Raw genomic sequence first — 22,547 nt, forward strand, 5'->3', positions numbered from 1 at the left:
GGGCAAAGAAAGGCAATGATAATAAAATCACCGAAGTCAGGAGAGTGAAGGAGAGACAAGAATGGTTAAAATAAAATGTTTAGGTAAGGTTCTATTTGGTTTTATTGAATAAATATTTATTATTTTATTTATACAAAAAACAAAATTTTGCTTTCTTGAAATACCTAGCTATTATCAATTCTTTTTTTCATCTTCCAATTTAAAAAAAACAATCATTTGTGTCAATAAATTGCGCATTTTTTTATAATAAACCTTTGAATGTCGAAAAGGGGTTTTTTGGGAGGGTGTCCCAGTCAGTGGTCAGACAATTATGGCAGCCGCCCGAAATATTTTAGTTAATCATAGAAAACCATCCATATTATATGGTTCAATTCGCACTTTGATTCAAAAACACTTCGACTAAATAATCTGTAAAAAAACATAATTTTTATGTGGAATTTCGGAATAATATAATTTATAATAGAGAAATAAATATATGTACTAAATTTTATTAATAATTATGTTATAATTTTATTCATAATTTTATTTCAATACTTATTTATAAAATAAAAACATTTAATTTCAATATTTTTTTAATTTTTTACTTTTTCGAAGACGCGACGAATTAAACATTCTTCTATTTCTAAAATCTCTCTTGTTACTAAAAGTGCCTCAAGGTATCTTGAGATGAATTCATATATATCTTCCGGTTGCGCTCGAAGAACCTGGGGACAAGAATGAATACAAAACCTAACACAGTATAAATATGTAGTAAATGTACATATTATATGTATAGGCAATCCATTCTAAAAAGGATGATTTGTTTATTAGTGTAAAGTTTTATATTTTTATTTAATGGCATTGTTTTATATGTTACCTCCCTCGAAATATCCGATAAAAGTTCTTGAACACCATCGGGTAAAATGAATTCCTCACTCCCCGCAACTCGTAACATTTTAATGGAAGTCTGTTGCTGTTGCACTAATGGGCTAATCTTGAACTCAATGTTGAACTTCAATGCTGCACATTTTGATTAAAGGCAACGACCTATTAGTCAGAGATTATGTAAAATATGTCAAATAAGTTATATTACTAAAAGACTTCAATGATGGTAGCATGGCACGGGAGAAACAAATGCCATGCACTGGGGTGACAGTCCCTATTGCGAAGTGTTTTACCCCCCTTGTGTTGGTAGTCATGGAGTTTTACCCCCCTTGTGTTGGTAGTAATGGAATTGGTAGTATCGCATCGCTATTTCGAGTAAGCGCTACGCACTTGCTACGTACGGGCGCTGATGTCGCATCATGACGTCACACAGTTAGAAAAAGCAAATGGCGCATGTGTGAAAAACGGTTTAAATTTAAAACCTGTGTTAATCTTAAATCTACGGCGTGCGTGTCCTGTTTTCGTTATTTTTTCGGTTTGTGTCAGTCTTCTCACCTTTTCTCTTCTATTAAAAGCAAAAAGCGCGTGTGAAAAATGGTTTAAATTTAAAACGTGTGTTAACCTTAAATCTACGGCGTGCGTGTGTCTTCTCACCTTTTCTCTTCTATTTTTCTCGCCTGTGATAATTATAACAATGTCAAAAAAGTGTTGTATGCTTTCTTGCCATGTATCCGGGGACATCGTCAAACTATATCGCTTTGCCAAAATTAGACACATCACATAGTAGAATTCGCTATGCATTTCGCGTATGTCAAAGACATTTTCAGGCAAAGTTCATTGAGGGAAACTGTAGGCTACTTCCTGAAGCAGCACCGGCTTTATTTACTGAAGAATATATAGCCAAGGAAGCAAAAATAAAAATTTTAAATACCACAAAACTGCGCTAATTTTGTCCCTTGCTTTGTTGAAAAACTCTCCCAAGGGTTACATACTCGTGCAGAAAATTTTTGCATCGCCTTCAAGACGAACCTTAAATAGACTATTTGGAGGATTGAGTTTCCGAACAGGAATAAATGCAAACACAAGAGCATTTAAAAAAAATATTAATTAATAATTTCGCTGTCACCATAACTATCTTTTGGTGTGAAAAATGAAGGACTCCAAAGGCTTCTCGATTTTGGAATTGAGAAAAAGCCAGGTTTGTTTTTAAAAAAAAATTTAGTATTGCAAACAAATTATTTAGTTCCATTTGTAATGTCATAATTTTGAGAATATATATTTTTTTCTTATTTCAGATTTGCGGACCATGCCCTGGTTTTTATGATAAGGGAGATTTTTTATGATATTGCTTACTATTTCTGTGAAGGGACAACTCCTGCCATTCAGTTAAATGTATTCGGGAAGTGTACGCTGCTGTTTCAGACACTGGTTTTATTATTAAGGCCAGTATATGTGACCAAGGTGCAACGAATGTTGGAGCACTTAAATATTTAAGAGAAGAAACACGAAGAATGTATTTGATTAATGGGAAAGATTATGGTAATAATTATTTTTAATATTTTATTAATAAAAACCTTTGCATTTATACGTCAATCATGAAATTAATATTAGTTAGAAAACAAGGTTCTGGTATTCAAAATTACCCATCATCAAATGTTAACATAAACTTGCAAAGGTTTGTATTTACACCTAATGATGGGTGATGAATTCTGAATACCCAAGACTTGTGTACTAACTAATATTAAACTCGTATGTGGTGTATAAATACAAAGGGTTTTTTTATTTAAAATTAATTCTACAAATTAATTTCTAAAACGGTAGATAGAATTATTTTTATTTCCTTAGTTTATAAATGCAAAATTACATTCAGATTTTCTTTACAAATATTTTAAATAATACTACTTCAGTTTTATATTATGTTTAATGTTTTATTGAAATTTGTTTGCAGATGAAACATTTTTTGAAATATGTAGTCATAAGGTTTTTATAATTTATGACCTCCCCCATTTGATAAAGGGGTTAAAAAATAATTTTCTCAATAAAAATACATCAACTGAGGCTAAAATTTCAAGTTGTAATGATTTAATTTTTGTGTATGAACGGGACGCAAGGATTGGAGATGTGAGGTTATTGAAATCAATACACGATGCACACATTATACCTGATAAAATCCGAAAAATGAAAGTAAGCAACTGAATGTTGAATGAAAGGACGGTTGCTGCTCTTCGTTTTGCTGCAGAATTTAGTATGTATCTAAATGTGCCGGATGAGATCAAAATATGAATTAAAAATATTTAGTCTTTAATAAATACTTGTTTTTTTCTATTTCAGAGTCATCACCCAAAAAATTAAGTTTGTTAGCCACCAGTGATGTCGTCTTATTCTTCGACAAACTCTCCGACAGTACAAATGGTGCTACCAACTTTTCCAAGGGTAAAATGAGATACATTACTACACCGCAGTCTACACACCATGCATTTTGGATTGATGCTATTAACAAATTGAAGAAAAATGAAATTTGAATTCAGGAAGAGAGACGATTGTACCATCTCTAAAAAACTATATTTTGACCATCAAAGGTGTTCAAGGGCTCTGGGCAGACTTGCATCAGGCTGGTAATAAAAAACTAGTTCTGCGACGTCTCAACCAAGATCCATTGGAAAACTTTTTTGGTACAATAAGAATGTACAATGGAAAGAATGTGAATCCAACATGCAGAGACTTTGTCAACACTTTTAAGTCTGCACTTATTAGTAATTTTTTGTCGTCACACTCTCCGACACTTAACTGTGAAGACGATAGAGGGCGCATGATACTAAACCTGAAAGAGTTTTTAAGTTTCTCTCGTGATGGTCCCACATTACTTTCAGAACCTGAGCTCAATAATGAATCTAGGATGTCATTATCTAGTTTGTTAATAGCAGAATGCAATAGCATTACTGTGCATGATGTATCTATTTTACGCTCTCAACAGGAGAGAAGTAAAGTTGGAGCCCATGGATATTCTGCTGGTTGGATTTGTCGTAGATTGTTAAGTGACAATATTTGTGAGGCCTGCAAACAATCCCTTACTCAGTCAGAAGCTTCAATTCATCACAAATATGTATTGTTGAGAGAGAGAACTGGTTATTATTTAAAATTAGCATATAATAGCCTTCTGAATTTATTTACAAGGTGGATTGAAATTATTAATGGGTATTTAAATAATCCAAATAATCTTATTCAATCAAATATCCATAAAAACTTGCAGTATATAATAGAGGAAAATTTAAATTTTGAGTGGTTATAAATGTAATAAAAGTAAAATTTGTAAAGCTGATTTTTAAATTACAACTATTCAATTAGACACAGGAAATAAATAAAATATTGTCAGGAAAATATGATTCTATTTAGAATGTAAGTAATTTTAGAAGTAATTTTACTTGATTCGAATCTAAATGTTTTACAAAAATTGGCTGTTGTAAAAAGCAAAAAATATTAATCATTAATTTGTATTTTAAAATCATTAATTTGTATTTAAGTAACTGTTATTTATTTACTCTTGCATATAAATACAGATGGTTTTTATCACATATTTTTAAATAAACAATTTTTATTGACCTATTTATTTATTTATTGTTGCAAAATGAATATGTTATGTATTTGTATAGCTAAAATACAGTATTTCTTTTAAATATGGACCTTTATTGTTCACATCATTATTGCAAATTAAATATGTTATGTCTTTTTTTAGCTAACATACAGTATTTCTTTTAAATATGGACTTCACTTTATTTGTTCAGTACACAAAATATGACATTTTTGCTTTTAATGTGCAATAAGTGGATATTATTTTAATAAGTAGCATTAAGCTGTTGCAATTATATTCTGAGATAAGAGCTATTCTAGCATTTTAAAGTTTTTCTGTAATCATAACTTCCAGAAAGAAATTTTGATGTGAAAAGGGGCTAATTATTTTGAATTTTTTTGTATTATATAAAGTTGATGTATTCTGAACTGGGAGTATGTGCACATTCCGTTATACTAGGATCCTTATTGATTTTCTGATCCCACTTGGAGCAAGATCCCACGGTATTGGTTGATATAGATTTTTATCCACATCTGTCAACAATCATATATCTTTTAACAAGATATTATTATGGTATCAATAAAATAAATAGTCCAGAGATTGATTCTCAAAGTGTATTCCTTGTTCATTGATAGGAATAAGTCTAGTGTTCTCCTTAAAAATATTGTTTTTGTTGGTTACAATATTTTTGCGATTATGTCTCGATAATACAATACACTAAATACAAAATATAACAACCGTTTACAAGTGAACAATACAACACTGTTCTTTCCCAGGATCCAAGTGGAATTATTGTATTGTCCCAGAATATTGTCTTTTGTGGTTGATGCTGTTTATTAGACAATATTTTCATATCTTTTATATTGTACTCCTGTAAATGGAACTTTAAGCTATGCATTAAAACATGCAGGATCCCGCTAATACGAGGATTTCACTGGATTGAATTTTTTTCATTCTGCAAAAACCTAGATTGAAAATCAGCTGCAGGGTTGGAAGCCCTAATCTGAACCACGACACATTATTTTTCTTTTATGCGTTTTAAAGTTGTATCAAATTTAATTTAAATGTAATGTTTTATTCTGAATAAAGACTAAAATATATACATTAAAACTATAAACATGTTATATAAGTATATATATATATATATAGAATTCAAATAAGTTTAGCTCTTCAGAAAGTATTGTATTCCAATGTTATCTTTTTTTGTTGCATAAATCTGTATTATATCAACTTAAATATATCCATATATGTATTGAAGCGTTCAATTGGCATGTTTTTCTTTCCAGAACTTAAAATAAAAATTGTCATGTTTAAGTATGTGTTCCATGTTGGCGTTTTTTTATTCAACTTAACACTGAATCAAAGTTAACAACGTAAACTAAATTATTAAAAAAATCATGTTCCATATAAAGTGTCTTTTTTTTCATCTCCTCTGTCTTCAAAGCCTCTTTACCATTAATGATCAGTGTTAGGGCAAGTTTGCTTTATAAAAGTTTGTTGTTAAATGTGGTGAATTCACTTTTAAATCACAAAAAAGGAAACTAAGATTTTTTATTAAATTTTATGGGTTGGCAATCAATTCCCAAAACTCATTATTTTCGAAATGCAGAATCATTAATGATAGAGAAGCTTTAATTCCTTCATAATATAAACTTGTAGTTTGATCAGTAGTAATAATTAAAAATCCGTGGTAAAAGTAACAATTTGGAAAAAAAGTGAATACTTCTGATTTTTAACTATTACTCATGATCAAGCTATGAGCTGTAAAAACTTTTAGGGAAAGTTTTGAATTTCCCGCGGATTTTTTTTTTCGATGGATATAAGCGCCAACGTGAAATAGCGCAAATACAAAATTTGACCAATAGGAATGTGTTATTATACCTAAACGTCAATAAGTTGTTACGGCGCCGTAGTACTAAGTGGCAGATCTGAACTAGTAATAGTTCTACATTATCTCTGATGCCATGTGCCATGCAAAGTGGTGACATTTTACAATTTCATAAATTTTTTAATGTTTATAATTTAGGCACCCCAAAAATGTTCAATCAAGTACCTACCTAGTGCATAATTTTTAAAGGGTGAATAAAAAGAAAACTTTATCCTCTTATTTTTTGTTTATCGGCTCTTTCACCCAGATATTATTTTTCACCTCCTTGATGGGGTTTTCTACCCAGTATCGAGTTTTTGATAAAACGCATGTGTTAGTACTAAATAAACTGCTACTAGATCTAATAATCAAGTACCTAGATATTATTAACCGGTTTGTGATCCCGTGGTAGTATTGTGGACTCACGGGCCAAAAGTTCGAGGTTCAAATCCCACTCTACCACCATTCAATTTTAATTTTTTCAGCACAAGTTAATTTGACGACTTTAATGATCTGAAAATTTAAGTCTTTAAATAAATAATAAGAAATAGAGTATTTCTCTTTTTCTTAAAAAAAAACAATAAAAATATTGACTTTAATATACAAATTAGTTTGTTATTAGTACCCATTTAATATCAAGTACTGTATGTTTATCGATAAATAACAAATTTACAACTTCATACCATTTATAACTGGGTATTTACATCAAATTTAGAATACTTGTTAAATAGGGTGGGGACAAAAGAATAAAAATAATGTATTTGATGGGTCAAAAAAATGATGTTTTAACTTTTACATCAGATTTTTTACTGCTCATTTGAATTAATTTTGAGGTTCTTATCAAGGTGTTAATTTTTTTATTTGTATGCAGTTGGAATTTTTACTTCTACTGCGGCAACGAAAAATACCAGTTTTTTTTTATTTCTTTTGTCGAGATGCAATATTACTAGATCATCTAGTCTATGTTGCCGAAATATCTTCAATAATCTAAAATAAAACTCTATAGAAATAGACAAATAATATATTGAAAATTTGATAATTTTCTATGACTTGTGTTTTTGTCGACAATTTGACAATTTATTGTCTATGCTTAGACAAGCTACCTGTCAACTGGGAAAAGCGATAAATATGAAATACGTCAAAATTGTTATTGATTAAATATAAACGTCTGCTGTATAGTAGTTTTAAATGTTTCCTTAACAAGAGGTAAGTTTATCCTCTATTCATAAATAATATATATATTTTTTGGATGCCTAAAAATCGTATGACTGGACGATTTTCAAGTGAACCCGTTATTATAGTTTTATTCGGGTTTTTGATCTTGTTTGTTGCTCCTTCACAGTTTTATACTAATATTTTCGAACTTTTTTATTTGTATCTGAAGTTATAAGGTTTTTTAATAAACACATAATTATTTCACATAATTTCAATACAATTTTAGCTGATCTCCGTAAAAGTTTTAGTTCTTTCCTATTTACGATTTCACTTTATAAATCTTTCGAAGTTTGTATTTCAATGTAAAAGTTATTATTTACAAAAGTTCTCGTGTTTTTCTTCCTTCTGTGTTTTGTGTTATATCTGTTACTGGGATATATTTAATATTGACTATGAAGTCGGATATAAAATTGTATGTTGAAACTTGTGCAATATTTCATACTTAAGTCTGATTAAAACCAGTATGCGTATAAAATCAAGCGAAAAGGTAATATCTTCCCTTGAATTTAAGTTAACAGAGCAAAGAAGGCAATTCATCATTTTGAATGCATACAATCCTTTTAAGGATTTTTCTTTGTTTTCACAATACATGTGATAAAATATATTTTATATTATGTGTCCTGACACATAGATACTGTGTGTAAAGAACCGTAAGCAAGTGTTTTCAACTCAATGACTACCCTCAGGTAAAAATCACGCAAAAAAAATCTATTAGAAATTAATCCGCCTCATTGTTTAGTGGTTGGCTCGTTTGCCTCGGGAGTTCGATTCCTGGCATAAAATCTTTATATAAAATACATTATTACACTTCAATATTTCATGGTCAGCCCTCACATACAAAGTATATCTTGAAAGTAAGTATTTTTTAACAGGTTATAGAAAACAAATACACATTCAGAAAAAAAATTGTTGCAAAAAAACTTTAGATCTTCAACTATTTTTCTATGAAACTCTCGCCATTTTGTTGGTCCTCTTCATAGTTTGGCACGAGCTTTTGTATTCTATCTTCATAAAAGGGTGCCGCTCTTTTCATAAAAGGGGATGCTCACCGCGTTCGTCGTTGTGCACATTATCACGACCTTCATTAAACTGTCTCACCCATCTTCTTATTTTAAAGAAACAAACAGTCGACAATGAATAGTAACATTAAAAAAAAAATACAATTTAAAGACAGACCAGTAAGGTTTCTAAATAAGAATCATACATATTATTAAATTGTGTTACAACAAAAGGGTATGTTTATGTGTATTTGTATGAGAGTAAGTGTAGATGTGTGTTTATGTGTATTAGTGTAGGAGTAAGTGTGAGCATAATTAAATAGTAAGTGGGATCGTATCGGAGCCAGAAATAATGAGTCATAATTTATTTTTAAATAAATTAAGGGGTATGTAAAATATATCAATAGATGAAAAAAACGTATTATAGTTAGAGCAAGAACGATAGAGGAAAGAGTGTTGGGCATAGTTAGTGCTAGACTGGCAGATGGAACAAATACTTATATCTTGTCTCGCGAAAGGGGACATTGAGATTAATTTTGGAGAATAGGTTAAAAGAGTACTTTATTATTTAATAATTTATGTAAATAGCATAAATCAGATACAGTGCGTCTATCTTCAAGGGTAAAAAATCCATTTTGTTTGGCAGATTGGCTGTGGTAAGTATTAGAAGAACATATTTCTGCATGCAGCTCAAAGATCCATTGATAAATGTGGACTAGTTTAATGTTCTTCGCATTAAGGAAACAAATTACAGACCTTATCTCACAAGCGGCGTGAGTTTCAATTTTATTCGGCATTTTAAACAAGCAACGCGTACGCAACAGTCAGGTAATTTATAATAGCCTCAACTTCTTCTTAATAGTTCAGGGCAAGTACCACGCATGCGCAAGACTGCCATCGCAGGGCTGCGATGGGAAGAAATACAAACAGAATTCATTTTCTAAATATACCTCGTATATTACAAACGGGGATCAAAACTAAATAACTTGTTTCCCTTATCAGAGTTAAAATGCAGTTTCGTCAAGAAAAGTTAATAGAGAAACTCAGTCTATTATAAGTAATTCCTATTACTGTACATTCGCAAAAACTGGACCGCTGTGCATGTGCAAACCCATTTGCCCATTTCACCCAACGGCATGATAAAATACAAGATGGTGGGATCGATATTTATTGTTTTACAATTATTTGTTTATTTATTTAATGCCTGGTAAACGCAATAACCAGTACACCATGAGACCAACTAATCTTCAGTCGATTTCTTTTTGCAGGATTTTTACCTGAGAGTTTAATTTAAATAATGATTTTGATAAAATTATCATTATTTGAATCGGGTTGTGGTCCCGTGGCTAGCAGACTCACGGATCAGAGGTCCGAGGTTCAAAACCCGCTCTACCCCAACTTGATTTCCGTTTTCTAATAGTGAGTTAATTACAACTCGTTAAAAAGTTCGCCAAAACGAGTAAATTATAAGAACGCTTATATTTCTTTTTGATTAAAAAAAATATATATTAACCGAGGTGTTTTTATTGATATTTTTACTAAAATCTTTAACTATGGAGTTTTATAAAAAACAAACAAAAAATACCAATATTATCAAATTGAAATAGGTACAAACGAATCTAATAAATGTCAATCCACTATAATTTTACCGTGCCGTTTAGATTAAGATATGTTTGAAATAGGTTATAGTCGGATATCAGGCGGCTGGTTTGTTTATTTGGAAATTCTTGTAATAATGAGCAGACTTTATGCCCATTCTCATTTTGTATTTAGAATTTTATTGAAATGAAATTCTCAAATATTTTGGTTATTTATCTAATTTTTTTAAGGATTTTTACAGCTATAACTCAACAATAGGCAGTCATAATACTGGAGCCAGTAAAAAAATTCACTGTTGATCTAAAAATACTAAGTATAGAAAGAGAGAGTTTACATAATCGTGTGTGTGCGACATTAGAGTTCATATGAGTAAATGTGTGTGTGAAGGTGCGTGTGTGTGGGTGCATAAGTAAAAAAAGTGCATGCATATTTATAGGGAAAAGGGGGAGGGCTAGGTAAGAAGTTTGATTGTTTAAAAAATGTTAATGCTTTCAAACCGTTTTTAAAAATAATTATTCCAGCGCCTAGAGCTCCGCCATGTTGGGTCTCACGTACGAGAAGCGCCCCCTGAAGAGGCCGCGCCTCGGCCCCCCGGATGTATACCCGCAGGAACCCAAACAGCGCGAGGATGACATGAGCCAGGTCAATGTGAAGCACGGCTTCCCGACTGTGCCGCAGCTCAGCGATGAGTTCGGCACCGCTAGGAACTGTAACATCACGGCTTCAAAGGTAACTAAAGATATTTATTTAAAATCATGCATTCATTTAAAATTGCATTTGTTCACAAGTTCTTATTATGGCTTTTTAGGCTGTGCCCATGTTAAGCCATAATAATTAATAAGTTTTTTTTAAAAATTTATTTTAATATTCTTCTTTTCATAGCTTAACTTCCCTATCTAAATATAACATTTCTGTATCACAACAGAGATGGAGAACATTTTAGAGAAGGGAATATAGCAGTCTAGGCATCTACTGGGCTTATGCCCTGTCATTGGCTGGTTTAAGTGGCCACTTTACACACTGTAACATTCACCATTCTGCCTATATTTAAACATCTATGTTCTTAAAAATTTTCTATCGGTTGATGTTTGTGAAGTTAAAGACCAGCTCTTCGATGGGCTGAATTCCTGGTGGGAACACAAAAATTGAAGGTGTTTTTTTTCAGGCCTGTAGCCATCAATTTAAAAACACTTGCCCAAGATCCTGGTTCTTTCACAAACACAGAATCGTATTCTTCGTCTGGTCGGACACGGAAAATTATATATGTTTATGTAATAATTTTTGCTATTGTTTAATAATGTAAATAATTAAACCCTCTTAAAATAGTACAAAGATTAATTATTAAAGTAATTCTAAAGAAACCCTCAACATTTAAATGGAAACTCTATATAAAATATTTAAGGTTCATACAGTAGACACTCTTTATAAAATAATTTTCACTATGCAAATTTATAAAAAAGAAAAAATAAAAGAATTTGAGATGAATAAGTCACTCAGATACCAACATAATATTAAAATTCCTAAATTCCACACATGTCATGGTCAAAATAGCTTTGTCTTCAAAGGTGTAAAAAATCATAATAATCTTCCCAATGAACTAAAAACTATTAAAAATAATATATCAATAAATATATTTAAAGTAAATCTAAAGAAAAATTTTGAACACGTGTAAAAACTACATTCAATTTGTATTAGTACGAATTTATTATTGCTTTATGTTTTTCCATATATATCCTATGTTATTATTTTGTTTCTCATGTACTCGTATATTTAAAATTATATAAACTCTTATAAATAAATAACTACAACAGTGTAAGTCACTCTCCAAGCACAGGAGTTAGTCTCTTTTTTTGGAGAGTTACAGTGATAACATTTACTAGATGTGTAAAAGTAGATATGTATAGAATTTTTAAAAAACATGTACCTTTTATGAAATTTATTAATAAAAAAAATTAAAAAATGTGCGTGCTTCCACTTTCCACTATGTTGTATCCCAACTCGACACAGGGCTCTTGGCGTCATAGAGTTAGGGATTTTTTTTGTTGTTGTTTGTAATATGCATGTATTTCTATGAATAAATAAAAAATAATTGGGCATTAATATTTTGTATGCAGGTGGGGGCGTATTTCTCTGGTATTCTGACCCGCAAGGAGGAACTCAGCGTCCTTCCTGACTGTGGAAGGAAGAAACAGCAGATCAATCCCAAAGACAACTTCTGGCCGGCCACAGCTCGCACTAAAGGGGTCATTGAGGCGTGGTTTAAAGATCTAGCTGGTAAAATAACTCAAATTTATATTAAACACTAACTAAATGGTTTTCATGTTCAACATTTAAAATAAGCACTGAGGAAGTTCAGTAATTTTATTTTTATGTATTGCATTTGCAGTTATCACTACGATTTTTTAAAGTTTTTAATTTTGAAAATCCCCATTGACACTTCTAAATTACACCGCCTGTAAAGTCATGAGTTCTGGTCAATGAGTAATCGTAACACACATATATGACAAGAAGCAAAGAAAACATAGGTTTAACTGACATTTATCGCGTGAACTGCTGACTTGCAGGCATTCTACGACATCATTTGACTTGATTGGATTAGTTTCTAGGAACAACAAACACTTTGTTTTTGTTTCTGACATTTAAAAGTTAAACCCCGCGCAGTGAGGAAGTTCGGTGGTTTTTTATTATTTGTTGATAGACTATTAAACTAAGCCAGAAATATTTTTCTAAATTATGTTTTTTTATTAGCGCTATGATTTTTTTAATTTTGCGTTTTTGAGATTGAAGTGTGCTAAACTTCCTCGTGGCTACCCTGGAATCCAAAAATCTGTTGCCGGTTGCAATCATGATCGCCCACGGTTACCACAACAACGCTATAATTTATTAGCTACTGCAAACACTTGATCACATAAACTTGTTAAGTTGCATTCAGTTTTTATTAAAACTTTTTTTTTCAATCATGATCGCCCACGGTTACCACAACAACGCTATAATTTATTAGCTACTGCAAACATTTGATCACATAAACTTGTTAAGTTGCATTCAGTTTTTATTAAAACTTTTTTTTTTTTCGTACAATTGAAAGCACAAATTTTTACTGCGTCTAAAAAATCATTTTTTATATCCAATATCCGGAGCACTGAACACGCTCATTAAAATAAATATGCAAATGTTCATTTGCCAATGCGTACAAAAATGGTAGTTTTCTGTAGGTCGTCCATCCCACCGCATTCCTCTTAATCATGCTGGGGACCAATAGTTTGCAACTTAGAAGGGATGGATTCACACTGACCCATTTCTTCAGGCTGATATATTGAGAACTCTGCATTTTGGAGAATATCAGTTTTTATTTTACGGATGGATTTCTCCATCAGCATCAGCACAAACTGCTGAACCTCCCGACTTTTAGAACCAACCTGCCTCCAGTCATGCCGATTAGAAGAGCATTTAGAGCGATTAGAAGAGCAGTCAGGCAGCTAAGCATGATCACCTTTCACATCAGTGAACCTATGTTTAAGAGCTTTTATAGTCCTTTTAGTTATTCATTTATTGACGAGAGTTTTGAAAGCATTATAATTTATTTTACTTGCTGTTTGTCTCCTCACTAATCGGTTTAGGTGGCAAAAATTGTTGTGTCTCTGTCCGTAGTTTGCTTTTGGTAGCAGAAGTACTGTTTTTTCTCTTTTATCATATATTTGTCGTCTGTTAGTTCGAATAGTCAGTATAGATTTATGATTATTTATTTATTAATTTAGTATTGTTCACAAAATTTATTACACTTTAATTTATCAATTATTTATATGTTACAACTTTAAATGATATCTTATTCTACTTCCGCTGTGCCTCTCCAAAAAAGAGACTAAGCTCTTTTGCTTGACACAGAAGATTTATTTGTTTTATTTGTTTGAGGTTGTAGTACAATTTTTTTTTTTGAATTTTGTATATCCGGTTGAGTTGGTTACTCACGTAGCATGCAAAAGGTCTTGGGTTCGATTCCCGACATGGTTCACATGAAATATTTATTTTTAAATGTGTGAACACTAGAATATTTCATCGTCAATGAAGCATTAGACTGCTCATCTTACCATCATGTAAGAAAAAAATTATCAAGATACGCTGCTATTGATATACCAATGCAGTGCCCTATGCACCATTGGATGTGGAAAGGGGAATGATGATGATGATGATGAATAAGCATTTTTTTTTTTCAGCTTTTTTATATCCTCTATTGTTTTAATATACGATGCAGAATTTATGGATTTTTTGTTTGTTTATTCAGGGAATAAGCCGTTGATGCAGCTGGCTAAGAAGGCGCCTAACTTTAATAAGAAAGAAGAAATATTTATGACTCTCACCGAGCACCAAGTTCCCATGGCAAGAGCCGCCTGGTTCATCAAGTTGAGTTCAGCGTATACGGTAGCCGTCTCGGAGGCTAAGATCAAGAAACGCCAGCTTCCGGATCCCACAACTGGTAATTCTATTATATTCTATTGCAGCTAAATCCGCTTAAGCAAATACAGAGGAACATCACCCAAGTTTGAAGTTACTATAAAACTCCGCACCTAAAATTTCCTCCCTTTCCTAACACTACTCGGATATAAAAAGATACTCAGGAAACAAAATCCACATGCGAAATACAAACCTCCGTACAATATAAGCAAGGTCAAAAATACTCTCATATATTTTTATTTTTAGTATGTGTTAATACCATATATACTATTAACTTATGCACTTACTGTAATTTGATGGTAGATACATAATTTTAGCATATCGCTGTTTAAATTTAAAGGGGCCATAAATCGAAATTTAAATCATTTTTCTTTTAAATTAGATGAGTTTGTTAAAGCTGTATCTATCTAATGAAGAACTTCAGTCCTACAGAAAATTGTATACAATTTATTTTTTTTTGCACGGGGTAAAAATTAGTCCATTAAATTGTATGGCATAGTTTCTTAAAAATGTACGAAAAAAAAAAAAATGTTTTAATAAAAACGCACTACTTTAAATGGCGCGAATGGCGTCACTGGTTCATCAACCTATGATATGAGAGCTATGGAAGATTTCCGTTCTGCTTGCCGTTTCTGGACCAATGGGAAGAACTGAATGAGAATAAGCGGAAATGAACCTCTGATGTCACACATGGAGTTATTTCAAAAGTAAAAAACTTTTTAAAAATTTAGCGCTGATAATACTATATATAAAAATTAAAAAAACATTTTTTTGGCTTAGTTTATCTTGCAAAAGTCATTTATATTGCAAAATCCATGGGAGTATTTTTCTTATAAAAAAATATACTGATTTAAATCTTAATTTTTGCAATAAAACGAAATTTCGGGGTTTTCAATTTGTGACCCTTTTGAATTTAAGCAGTGATATGTTAAAACTATTTTTTATTTCTTATAATTTTTTATAGTATTTACTATTTGCTTTTTATTTCAAAAATTTTTCTTCTTCACTTTGTATACCTACTGTTTAAAAAATGTGTATTTTTGTACATAACTAATAATGTTGCATTTATCTTTCTTTTTCTCTTTTTTGTAATGCTAAATTTTACTTATTTTGGATTGCAGCATACTTTATTGTCTAAAAAGTTATTGTTTTTTTTTCTTCAAATTATTACTATGTTTGTACTTGTCTGTCTTATTTATGTAAATGCTCCATGTGCGTGTAAAAAAATAATAAATATTAAGAAAATATTGCTGAATGAGGAAGTTCAGTGGTATATTAATATTAAACTAAGCCAAAAAAAATTAAAAATATATTTGTGTATTGTGCTATCCGCGCTATTATTTTTTAAAGGTTTGTAATTTTGAGATTACTCCGCCTCTGACATCACAATTTCTCGTCCGATTGGTGAGTTGGCTTCCCGAAAACCGGAAATCTATCACAATCTTCTATCATTCGTTAATTCGTAAGCACTTGTGACGTAGTTCATTTTTATTTATTTTTTCAGCTGACTATTACCACTAATGTTTATTTTATGTCAACTGACAAAATAAACCTATTTTCTTTTTTTAGAGTGGACGTTTACATTGATCAAATTCTTGAAGGACCAAATTCCCAAGTTGGCAGAACACTACCAGAACCCCCCAGCCAATGTTCCTGACAAAACTCCACCCACAAACTCAGGTTTGTATTTATGCATTTATCAAACTTCTCCAACCAAAAACTGATTTATATGAACTGGTCAAGATTTGTAATGATTTTAAAGAGGTAATGGTTTGTAATGAGAGGGTAGATAGTGCTTGTATAAGTTTGTGACTTCCGATTGATTGTAGATCATTTTGTTGATTCAGAATTTATAAATAGAATTTTCTTCACTCTTCTTTCATATTTAAATACCGTGCATTAGACGTACACACATCAGCTTACTTTAATGCTGCTAGCGCATTTAATAGTAATAATAGTTTATGCATTATACATGTTCTTGTGAGTTAGGCAACTAGTTCTGGAATTACTTATATTAACAATTTATAAAATAGCATGAAGAAAGAAGAAACAAACGTAGGCAAAGTATACATCAAATAGTATTATTGTCATATGATGAACAGTCGTACGCTTCAGGTGGTCAATTACTCTCGCATGGTAATAACATAAATACGGTAATCAGCGCCAGCGTACAACACATGGCAAGCTTAGTTAATTAGTTTGGAAAAGAAATGCTTTAAAAATATTGATTTTAATTCATTTTTAAAAGTACAAATGAAATGAATTTAAATTTCCATGTGTGCAGCCGTGGAAAAGGTTGAAAAAATAATTTAGTTTGAACTGCGCGAATCAACAGAGAACGTAAAAAAAAAACAAATAGTGGCTGGTACGTAAACCGAATGTAGCTTATTGCGATCATCTATATGAATGTAAGGTGATCACTCTTACTCTTCAGGCGTCAGTCCAGAAACAGCTAAATATTGCATGCCAAGTTTATTTTTCATGATGCTCATGCTTACACACACCTGAATACTTACTCCCACACAAATACACACAACACACCTCTACGCTTACTCTCATACAAATACACACAAACACACCCTTTTGTTGTACCATAATTTAATATGCACGATTATTATTTAGAAACCTCGCTGGTCTATGTTTAAACCTTATCTTTACATGTCATTTAATCATTTTTGACTGTATGTTTCTGTAAAATGAATAAATATGTTGTATCTTATAAAAGCTAGTTTAGATATAAATGACTAAAGTCTTTAAGACATTTTGTTATATTCCTCGCAAACTTAAACTTGTTAAGCTCTCAAGGACAAAATCTATTTTCAAAAAAGAGTTTCAGGACTGGATCTTCCTTATCGGGAGGGATTTGAGTGAGAAACTCCTTGATGGTTTTTCAAATATTAGAGTTGGTTTTATTTCAATTAAAAAAAAAAAAAATTTAAATGTTTTTTTATTGCATATTCTTTTTTACATTTGATATGGCATGTATTTTTTAATGATGTTTTTTTTCTATATATGTAGTTTATGTTCTATCTATGGTGATATTGATTCTTAAAGTTTTATACATATATACGTCCCAACTTAATACAGGACTTTGGTTCCATGGAATTCGTACTTGTGTTTTAAAAAATGTTGAATGAATATATTGTGAATAAAATAAAAAAATAAATAAACTTACAGTAGGAATAATCAAAAAATTGTTAAGAAGTTAGATTGACCCTTCATTCCAAACATAAATACAGAAATAAAGAATTTACAAAAACATGTTCTGGCGGAACATTTAAAAAAAGTTATTTTTTTCCAGGTAACACCACGCCTGGAGGTGGCCCTTTGAACACATCTCAAGGGGGAAGCAACAACTCCCAGCAATCTTCCAGCAGTAGCCAGCCCGGAAGTCAGCCCACCACTCCGGGCAGCACTGTTCCACACTCCATGCATTCCCCTGGTAATTTATTTATTTATTTGCAGTTTTATTCAGAAAAAGTAATACAATTTTATACAAACCGTCCTTTAATTAAGAACACCGCACAAATGATTTTTACCTTTTTACATAGCTATGAAAAAACTGCTTAATTTATTAAAAGTTCAATTATAATACGCCTTTAAATGTATTAAAATGAAAAATTTTTGCACAAACTGTCTCCCATTAAAAACTTCAAATCTAAGTCCTCTTTAATTCAATAAAATAAGCAGTTTTTTCACCGTCCTGTAAAAAGAACAAAAATGACTTATGCGGTGGTAGTTTAGCGAGAAAATGTGTAAAATCACTCAAATAAACCTAATTAAGTTAGCACTTTAAATGTTGAACTCTAGACATGGATATTTAAAAAAATATTGCACCGAGTCTAGAGATGTATAAGATACATTATTAAATATTTTTTGGGTTGTGGTCCTGTGGCTAGTGTCGCGGACTCACGGACCAAAGGTCTGTGGTTCGAATCCCACTCTACCCCAACTTGATTCCCATTTTCTAATAGTGAGTTGTTTACAACTCGTTGAAAATGATCCTCAAAATGAAATATTTGTGTAAATCATAAGAAAGCAAACATTTATTTAAAAAAAAAATATATATATATTTTAGATACATATACAGTAGAGCCTCGACAATCCAAACAGGCAAAAAACAGGACCTCGGCGAATTACTAATGCGTTCGCATTGTGATTTGCAGTATTTTAATCCTAATGTGTATATTTAACTTTAGAAATTCCTTTAATGAACATCTAGGTAGGCTGCGCGTTTGAAACGAAGCTGAAAAAACAGAAATTTAGTAGTTGTGTCTTCAACTTATGTTTTTCCAATTTCATTTCAAAAGCGGGGTGTCTTAGTCGACAAAGAAATATAACTTTGTGGCTATCAAATTTGTTCTTTAGCCCATTTCGAAGCAGTAATTAATGCTCCCACCTATTCTGAAGGTGAAACTTTTTTGGTAGCGACGACTTCAATGATCGTCCCATCCGTCGGGATCACCAGATAAGCGGGGTCCTAATTAGCGAGGCCCTACTGTAGATTATGTCATATCATTAAAAAATGCATCAAGATTGTTAGTACTATGTTTGACAGTTACAACACCAAGGGTTAGACAGGCAATAATACTTCCTCTTGATTTATAAAAATACTATTATGTATAAATAAACGGTATACTTTTTAAATATTATTTTTTTAAAATTTATTTATCAAAAGCATACAAAAATTAACATATAAATTACCAAGTCCTACTGAACTGCATAAAATGCAGTTCGTCAGCAGGTGCTTATGGTTAAGTTCTAATATATATACATAATCTTATCTCTTAAATTATATAAACAAATAAAAACTCTTATTACTATGGAAAAAAAAAATATGTACATCGAAAATAAAAAAGAAAAACACAAAAAAACTTTAATTTAAAAAAACACGTTCTAAAAGCCAGATTTTCAGCAGACGTCTTTCTCTTGAGCCAGATAAGTTTTTTTAATTTTTATACTTAATTGATTTGATTATATTTTATAATCTGTATATACAGCCATGGGATCCGTTACCCCGACTGGAGCTGGCTCAGGTTCCTGCGACGCCACAACTGTGGACAGCGGCCAGGCACTCCGCCAGTGGAGTTACTGCGTGCAGCTCGCTCGCTGGCTCATAGAGGAAGGACTCATCGACCGCCACGACTTCCTCACCTGGATCATCGACCTCCTGGACAAGAGAATGCCCGACGATGGGCTGCTCAGGTAGTGTTAAGGTTTAAATTAAGAAATGATGACTGTTGTTCATGCGATGATATTTCTTCACAGAGTATCGAACATCTGTTATTTCAGTGCCCATTTTTCAGTTTACAACGCCATAATCTTGAAGCAGAATGCAGGAAATATGTAATATGTAATAATATCCTTAACAGATATCCACACTGTAGTTAAAAGTAGTGGTCACGCGCCATTGTTCTTGAACTTTGCAACAATAGTGATTGGACTCATAAAGGTAATAAACCAAAATCAGTGATCGAACTCACTTTTCCAAGACAAACAAAAACTATTTTTTTCCGAGTTCCTTAGCCTTGTACATAACACGTAAGGCTACCAAACACAGGGGTCCAAATATATATTTTTTTAAATAAAATATTTTATACTTCTATTTTTTTATCTGAATAAACTAAAAAAAAATTAAGTCTTTCACTACCAACATTAGAACATACCGATCAATATTGTTGAGTGATTTTTCCCCTAGGTTGTTCCTGCCCCTGACCCTGCAGTACATGTCGGAGTTTGGTCAGTGCGAGCTCCTGTCCCGGCGGCTGGCTCACTCTTGCTGCAGGAAGCTGGCGGTGCTGTGCCAGCAGCTGAGCGAGACGGCTATACAGCAGCTCAGCTCCCCCGGCCTGGTGGACAAGAAGCCGCCTAGTACCGAGCACCACGAGAACAAGACAGAGACCGCTATGCAGGAGCAAGGTAAAAATTGAAGTCCGATGCCTTGCGGAGTTTGAACTCTGCAATTTGACTGACACTTTTTTCTCATTGGATCCACTCATATGAACACATATCATAACGTTTAAAAAAATATTTTACTTCTGATCAGACCGGACCGTAGTTGATGATTTTATAAGACTTACCCGGAAACGAACGCCCACTGTCATCTGACAGTGCAGAAATTGAACCATCCATTTTGTGTGTGTAAACAATTGATCATCAAAACATTCAAATAACCAATGACAAAGTGCTGACACAAGCGGATATCAAAACGCTAACAGACACGGAATTAGTACACAACCTCGAGATCCCACTAGGATGTAAAGTAAACACTAGATAATACAGTAAAACCCCTTTTTATGTCTTTTAAGGGAATAACAGAAAAAGTGGAAATGAAAAATGTATGGAAAAAAAGCAAATCAGTTAGCAGAAGATATCATCAATATTTTGAGTATGTATGTCCAAATGTTCGTAGACAAGGCTGGATTCAACTATGTATCTAGAAAGTTATCGAGATTGAAATTTACCGTAACGGAGTGGGAAAACATTTTTGAGTAAGAAATATTGAAGTCTAGACATTTACAGGGCTTATGACCTGTCATTTGCTGGTTTAAGTGGCCACTTTACACTCTGTGTAAAATTCCCATTCTGTCTGTGTTTGAACTTCCATATTTCCTCAACTCTTCCATCTGTTGACTTTTATGAAATAAAACAGCTGAATCTAACCTTTATTGATGTTGATCGGATTCATCTGGCTGAATTATTCCACCTACTGGGTAACGCCTGAATTTTTTTTTAATTTTTCACCGTCCAAATCCACGGGATATTAACAAAATATTTCACTTTTAGCCTCAAACGCAATTGGAATGTCCCCGCTCGACTCTGAAATGAACGGCAGCATGGAAATGAAGCACAGCATAGAAATGAAACACAACATAAAGAAGGAACCCCAGGCCGAATCGGAATCTCCGCCAGAGAAAGAGAAGCCCAGTAGCCAACACCTGTCTCCTCCCATCTCCTGTCCCGTGAGGCAGGGATTCGCAGAACTACTGGCTTGTCCGCACCACAGGGATGTCCTCCTACAACTCAGCACCATTATACAGGTCTGTATGCATTCCTAGGGAAACAAAATTTAACAGTAATTTATTTTTAAAATATTCCTGTTTAAACTAGTGAACAACGTCGTAGACTGCCCTTTACTTGCAAGTTCTTTAGAATATCTTGTACCTAACAGAACAAGACTCCATCCTACATTTAATTTGCCAGCACCTAGGACCAACTCAGGGAAAAACGACTTTTTCTTTACGGTCTCTCCGGTCACGCAGACATTTTTATCTCTCCTATATGAAATATAGAAGATTCCTTATAGACAGTACACCCGCTTAATTTTATGATGTCAGTAATTATGTATGTACTCGTATGTTCATTATTATATTTTGTACCTTTTACATTATTTTTATATATCTCTTTTTCTTTTCTTATTCTTTAAATTTATCTTGTTTCTATTTACTTTATTTTTATTACTATATATAAATATATGTATTTTTATTTTATTTGTAACTTCTAAGTGCCTAACATTTCTTAATAGTTAAATTGCTTTTATTTTGATACTGATAATATACTTAATCAATAGCTTACACCACTGTGGAAAATTTATATTGACTGTTTTCACAATTTTCATTTGTATGTATTCTTATTTTCTGTCTACAATATATGTAAAAACTATTGTTTTTTTCCCAAATAAAAATAAATAAATAAAGTTCTACAATTCACTTTCTAATTACTTAAAAGGTATACAAAACATATACGCACTATTTATTCCATCTGCCAGTCTGTAGCTCAAAAAAAAGTGTACAAGTTTGGATTCTGTCTAAGGGAAGAGACCATTGCAGGAGACCGCTGCGAGATATTGCATAGATTTTTTTTTTTGCTATTTAATAGTGTTTAATACTCGTACATGCTTCCACTTTCCATTATGTTGTATCCCAACTCAACAAAGGGCTCTTGGCCTCACAGAGTTTGGGATATGCTATTATTACGAGGCATATCC

At 32.1% G+C, this 22,547-nt stretch overlaps 1 protein-coding gene and 2 long non-coding RNA genes across 4 annotated transcripts in view; 2 read left to right on the top strand and 1 right to left on the bottom strand.

Moving 5' to 3' along the window:
* Positions 1–84: 84 nt before the first annotated feature.
* LOC148273616 (uncharacterized) lies at positions 85–1,123 on the bottom strand. The gene is made up of 3 exons (XR_015824528.1): positions 857–1,123; positions 585–704; positions 85–408 (listed from the first exon to the last, which is right to left on the bottom strand). It is a non-coding gene; the product is annotated as an uncharacterized LOC148273616 (long non-coding RNA).
* A 106-nt stretch (positions 1,124–1,229) lies between these two features.
* Positions 1,230–4,170, top strand: LOC148273617 (uncharacterized). 2 transcript variants are annotated; one of them, XR_015824530.1, is made up of 4 exons: positions 1,230–2,062; positions 2,160–2,403; positions 2,813–3,109; positions 3,196–4,170. It is a non-coding gene; the product is annotated as an uncharacterized LOC148273617 (long non-coding RNA). The 2 variants fall into 2 exon arrangements; XR_015824531.1 differs by lacking the exon at positions 2,813–3,109 and having other exon boundaries at positions 1,231–2,062.
* A 3,215-nt stretch (positions 4,171–7,385) lies between these two features.
* The window catches only part of kto (mediator complex subunit kohtalo), a 73,401-nt gene continuing 58,239 nt past the window's right edge, over positions 7,386–22,547 (top strand). The window contains exons 1-9 of the mRNA XM_088238429.1: positions 7,386–7,505; positions 10,633–10,840; positions 12,226–12,385; positions 14,391–14,582; positions 16,130–16,240; positions 17,862–18,002; positions 19,561–19,765; positions 20,259–20,479; positions 21,347–21,600. Coding sequence (XP_088094555.1) covers positions 10,649–10,840; positions 12,226–12,385; positions 14,391–14,582; positions 16,130–16,240; positions 17,862–18,002; positions 19,561–19,765; positions 20,259–20,479; positions 21,347–21,600 — 1,476 coding nt within the window. The 5' untranslated portion in view covers positions 7,386–7,505; positions 10,633–10,648. The remainder of the gene's footprint in view (positions 7,506–10,632; positions 10,841–12,225; positions 12,386–14,390; positions 14,583–16,129; positions 16,241–17,861; positions 18,003–19,560; positions 19,766–20,258; positions 20,480–21,346; positions 21,601–22,547) is intronic.

This window comes from Micrasema longulum, unplaced genomic scaffold (assembly GCF_059751315.1).
Source record: "Micrasema longulum isolate JH-2025_06_02 unplaced genomic scaffold, ASM5975131v1 h1tg001895l, whole genome shotgun sequence".
NCBI lineage: Eukaryota > Metazoa > Arthropoda > Insecta > Trichoptera > Brachycentridae > Micrasema > Micrasema longulum.